Source organism: Mustelus asterias, chromosome 19 (genome assembly GCF_964213995.1).
Source record: "Mustelus asterias chromosome 19, sMusAst1.hap1.1, whole genome shotgun sequence".
Lineage (NCBI taxonomy): Eukaryota > Metazoa > Chordata > Chondrichthyes > Carcharhiniformes > Triakidae > Mustelus > Mustelus asterias.
Window position 1 is genome coordinate 71574574 of NC_135819.1, and position 6000 is coordinate 71580573.

The following is a 6000-nucleotide window of genomic DNA, read 5'->3' on the forward strand; positions in this document are numbered from 1 at the left end:
TGACTTATTTCCTTGTCTCAAGTGTCACTTTTTTTTAAAAACTTGAATTTAAAATCTTGGCAATATTTTGCAAGCCGACGGGAAATAAAAACTGACGTGGTGCAAAATCAGCGAGCAATTCATAAGAACATAAGAACATAAGAAATAGGAGCAGGAGTAGGCCATCTAGCCCCTCGAGCCTGCCCCGCCATTCAATAAGATCATGGCTGATCTGACGTGGATCAGTACCACTTACCCGCCTGATCCCCATAACCCTTAATTCCCTTACCGATCAGGAATCCATCCATCCGCGCTTTAAACATATTCAGCGAGGTAGCCTCCACCACCTCAGTGGGCAGAGAATTCCAGAGATTCACCACCCTCTGGGAGAAGAAGTTCCTCCTCAACTCTGTCTTAAACCGACCCCCCTTTATTTTGAGGCTGTGTCCTCTAGTTTTAACTTCCTTACTAAGTGGAAAGAATCTCTCCGCCTCCACCCTGTCCAGCCCCCGCATTATCTTATAAGTCTCCATAAGATCCCCCCTCATCCTTCTAAACTCCAACGAGTACAAACCCAATCTCCTCAGCCTCTCCTCATAATCCAAACCCCTCATCTCCGGTATCAACCTGGTGAACCTTCTCTGCACTCCCTCCAATGCCAATATATCCTTCCTCATATAAGGGGACCAATACTGCACACAGTATTCCAGCTGCGGCCTCACCAATGCCCTGTACAGGTGCATCAAGACATCCCTGCTTTTATATTCTATCCCCCTCGCAATATAGGCCAACATCCCATTTGCCTTCTTGATCACCTGTTGTACCTGCAGACTGGGCTTTTGCGTCTCATGCACAAGGACCCCCAGGTCCCTTTGCACGGTAGCATGTTTTAATTTGTTTCCATTGAGATAGTAATCCCATTTGTTATTATTTCCTCCAAAGTGTATAACCTCGCATTTATCAACGTTATACTCCATTTGCCATATCCTCGCCCACTCACTCAGCCTGTCCAAATCTCTCTGCAGATCTTCTCCGTCCTCCACACGATTCACTTTTCCACTTATCTTTGTGTCGTCTGCAAACTTCGTTACCCTACACTCCGTCCCCTCCTCCAGATCATCTATATAAATGGTAAACAGTTGCGGCCCGAGTACCGTTCCCTGCGGCACGCCACTAGTTACCTTCCTCCAACCGGAAAAACACCCATTTATTCCGACTCTTTGCTTCCTGTCGGATAGCCAGTCCCCAATCCACTTTAACACACTACCCCCAACTCCGTGTGCCCTAATCTTCTTCAGCAGCCTTTTATGGGGCACCTTATCACTCCAAGCTTGATTTGTGCCACTGGCATGGATCCATTTCACCCCCAAGTTATTTCCAATCATGGGGGAGTCCAAGAACAGGAGCCATAAATATAAAATAATCACTAATAAATACAGCAAGGAATTCAGAGTGCTTAGAACGTGGAACTTGTTAGCACATGGAATTATTGAAACGATGAGCACTAATCCATTTAGGGGGAAGTTAGATATGTGAAAGAGGAGGAAAGGACTAGAAGGGTATGTTAATAAGGTGAAATAGAAGGAAGGAATTGAGAGATATGGACCAAGAGCATGGATATAGAATACAAGGCATGAACCAAAGGCAGGATATGGAATAGAAGGCAAAGAATAGAGGGATATGAACCAACGGTAGGCAGAAGGGGTTAGTTTAATTTGGCGTCATGTTCGGCGCAACATCGTGGGCCGAAGGACCTGTTCTATATTCTATGAAATAAGATGGGAGGAAATTCATGTAGAGCATAAAGAAGGCATAGAACTGTTGGACTGAATGGCCTGTTTCTGTGCTGTAAATACTATGGAAGCATGAATGTAACGGAGTAAAATACTGCCATCCATGTAGCACACTGGAGGATTTCAAGTTAGTTCCAAAGCTCAAAAAAGCTTCAGTTACTATTTAGCTGTGAATTAATAAAATGAGCAACCACAATGCAATCTGAAGTACGTTTTTTTTTAAAATGTGTCTACAGATGTCGGAAATAGTCCTCTGAGAAAACATTTAGCATTCAGACTCTTTGCTAATTGTTCAAATGCCATCTTCAATAGAAAATTACTGAGTTGGATATTTTGTTCCATTAAAATGGAACCCCTTTGTAAACATTTGCTCAAGGTTTACTTACTATGTCACCACCTCACAGATTGCTCTACTCAACTGTTTGTATGGCTGATTGAACAAATTAATTCAATCAGTAAGAGACCTTACCTATTTTAATGAAACGACAGGGGAACATCTGATCATCAATTTTGTGCTTCAAGGTGAAAGTCTCCTTGTTGTAATCATTCTTTAAGCCGCTGTGAATCAAAAGCAGGTTTAGATATCAAGGGATTAACCATCTCCATTTGAAAACAAAACAACATTGACAATATAAGTGGAAAATGCTGCCAACAGGTTATGTCCTCTGATCTTGAGAGATAACCCCTGAAGAGGTGGGGGTAGAAAATGACCAAGGATCTCAACTCAAAGTAGTTTCAACATTTTGTTGCACCACAGGACTGATCCAACAAACCAAAATTAGTCATCAGCTTTTCCCATACCATTGAATTCATTTCCTCAGCTGGAAACCATCCCCTGCCCCCTATCCCGACACACACATACACATGGTGGCACAGTACTTAGCACTGCTGCCTCATAGCACCAGGGGCTTGGGTTCGATTCCAGCCTTGAGTGACACCGTGTGGAGTTAGCACATTCCACCCCGCTCCATGTCTTCATGGCTTTCTTCCAGGTTCTCCCGTATCCTCCCATAGTTGGGGGGATTAGTGGGATAAACATGTGGGGTTACAGGGATAGGGCAGGGGTTGGGCCTGGGTAAGATGTTCTGAAGCAGAATCGGTGCAGACTCGATGAGCCAAGTGGCCTCCTTCTGCACTGTAGGGATTCTATATATATTCTTTACCTGTGACTCATTGCCAATTTCAGATTTGTCTAGCCCATTGCAACTTCTTTAAACCTTGGTCTTCCACATCCTCTATATGTCCCACCCACACAAGGTAGCCTTCATTGTTGGTACTTCTTCCTTACAAAGCCCAACCAGTTTCCATCCCCTACCACATTCCTTAGCTACTCAACTTTGTGACCTTAAACAATCTCTCATGTAACTCTTCACCATCTGTCCAAAGGGTTGTCACAATGGAAACCCACACAGAATGATACATCTCAGAAAAAAGTCATTTGGACCACTGTGCCTGTGCTAGCCCTTTGAAAGAGTTGTATAATTAATTCCCCCCGCCCTGACTCTATCTAAATGGCCTGCAACTGTTTCCTACTGAAATATATTTAAAGTTTAATTATTAGTCAGAAGGTTTACATTAACACTGCAATGAAGTTACTGTGAAATTCCCCTAGTCGCCACAGTCCAGTCTGTTCGGGTCAATGCACCTAACCAGCACGCCTTTCAGAATGTGGGAGGAAACCGGAGCACCCGGAGGAAACCCACGAAGACACTGGAACAACATGCAAACTCCACACAGTGACTCAAGCTGAGAATCAAACCCGGGTCCCTGTGAGGCAGCAGCGCTAACCACTGTGCCACCATGCCGACCCCCACTGTGCCACCGTGCCATCTATATTGACATCTCAATCTAAAACAAATGCAGCACTGCATATATACGATTCCCTTTTCAAAGGTGCTATTGAATTGACTTCCTTCATCCTGAGGTGATCCATTCCAGCATATCTCGCTGCATGACAGAAAAAAAACTCATTTTCCTCTGGTTCTTTTCCCAACTATCTTAATCCGTGCCCTTGGTTAGCATCCCACTCACCTGGTCAAGGGGCAGTGCTCCGAAAACTTGTGGCTCGTGCTACCAAATAAACCTGTTGGACTTAAACCTGATGTTGTGAGACTTCCTACTGAGCATCCTTCCTGCCAGTGGAACCAGTTTCTCCACTTCTACTCTATCAAAATTATGAGCATTTAGAGAGGTTCAGTATGCTCAAGAATACTCAGCATGGCTTTGTCAAAGGCAGATCGTGCTTTACGAGCCTGGTGGAGTTCTTCGAAAATGTGACTAAACACATTGACGAAGGGAAAGCGGTAGATGTGGTTTATATGGATTTTAGCAAGGCATTCGATAAGGTCCCCCATGCAAGGCTTCTAGAAAAAGTGAGAGGGCATGGGATCCAAGGGGCTGCTGCCCTGTGGATCCAGAACTGGCTTGCCCAAAGGAGGCAGAGAGTGGGTATAGATGGGTCTTTTTCTAAATGAAGGTCGGTCACCAGTGGTGTGCCCCAGGGATCTGTTCTGGGACCCTTGCTGTTTGTCATTTTCATAAATGACCTGGATGAGGAAGCGGAGGGGTGGGTTGGTAAGTTTGCCGACGACACGAAGGTTGGTGGGGTTGTGGATAGTCTGGAGGGATGTCAGAAGTTACAGAGGGACATAGATAGGATGCAAGACTGGGCAGAGAAGAGGCAGATGGACTTCAACCCAGATAAATGCGTAGTGGTCCATTTTGGCAGGTCAAATGAGATGAAGGAGTACAATATTAAGGGAAAGACTCTTAGTACTGTAGAGGATCAGAAGGACCTTGGGGTCCGGGTCCATAGGACTCTAAAATCGGCCCCACAGGTGGAGGTGGTGGTTAAGAAGGCGTATGGTGTGCTGGCCTTTATCAATCGAGGGATTGAGTTTAGGAGTCCGGGGATAATGATGCAGCTTTATAAGACCCTCGTCAGACCCCACTTGGAGTACTGTGCTCAGTTCTGGTCGCCTCATTACAGGAAGGATGTGGAAAAGATTGAAAGCGTGCAGAGGAGATTTACAAGGATGTTGCCTGGATTGAGTGGCATGCCTTGAGGATAGGCTGATGGAGCTCGGTCTTTTCTCCTTGGAGAGACGTAGGATGAGAGGAGACCTAATAGAGGTATATAAGATGTTGAGAGACATAGATCGGGTGGACTCTCAGAAGCTTTTTCCCAGGGTGGAAGTTGCTGCTACGAGAGGACACAGGTTTAAGGTGCTGGGGGGGTAGGTACAGGGGAAACGTTAGGGGAAAGTTTTTCACACAGGGTGGTGGGCGAGTGGAATCGGCTGCCATCAGTGGTGGTGGAGGCAAACTCAATAGGGTCTTTTAAGAGACTCCTGGATGAGTACATGGGACTTAATAGGATGGAGGGTTATAGGTAGGCCTAAAAGGTAGGGATATGTTCGGCACAACTTGTGGGGCCAAAGGGCCTGTTTTGTGCTGTAGTTTTTCTATGTTTCTAAAACCTCTCATGTTTTTGAATACCTGGGTTCCAATACTACATCCCAGTTCTGTTTTGAACTCGTACTGATTCTCTTCTTTTATTTCCACAGTTCCAGTATTTGTAGATGTTTCTTTAAACTTGCTTCGCATGCAACTATCTTGGATTTATTTTTTTTTGCATTTATTTTCATCCTCAATGAAATACATTTTAGTTTGTTGGCTCTGGTCCTCAATCTGGAACAAACACGACTGGCCAAAATGCAAATACTGCACACTTCAAACCATTTTATATACACCGATTGGTAGGAAGGATGACAGCCTTTAATTTACTGGTAGCATTCTGACCTCAGAGTCAGAAGATATAGGACTCAAACCCCGCTCCAGAAAATCCAGTCCAAAGGAGACCAGAGTTCCAGCTTTAAGTTCTGGGAAAATGTCCGATTCAACAGTCAAGTCCAGTGGGTGTCGGGAGACCTTGTTCATCTTGCATGTTGTGCAAGCCCACAAAACACTCAGTCAGACAGGACATGGCACCCTACCAGTTAAAGATGATTATGGTTATGGCCTGGAGAGAGCATTCTCACTGTGGCCCATCAGATTATTAATTAGTCTGTGACACCACACTATTCTTTAGAGGAAATGTAGATGGATACAAAAAACAAACTGGCATAGTCAGTTAATCAAAGGGAAAAAACAAACTTGCATATCAACATACCACTATGTCGAGCCTCTCATATACACTTAAGTAATCCATGTACAATCAAGCATTAAG

At 44.6% G+C, this 6000-nt stretch overlaps 1 protein-coding gene across 3 annotated transcripts in view; it reads right to left on the bottom strand.

Annotated features, from left to right (window-relative positions):
* Positions 1 to 6000, bottom strand: part of mkln1 (muskelin 1, intracellular mediator containing kelch motifs) — a 162050-nt gene that overhangs the window by 111579 nt on the left and 44471 nt on the right. For all 3 annotated transcript variants that reach the window (XM_078235844.1, XM_078235843.1, XM_078235845.1), the window contains exon 4: positions 2242 to 2330. In XM_078235844.1, the coding sequence (XP_078091970.1) occupies positions 2242 to 2330 (89 nt within the window). The remainder of the gene's footprint in view (positions 1 to 2241; positions 2331 to 6000) is intronic.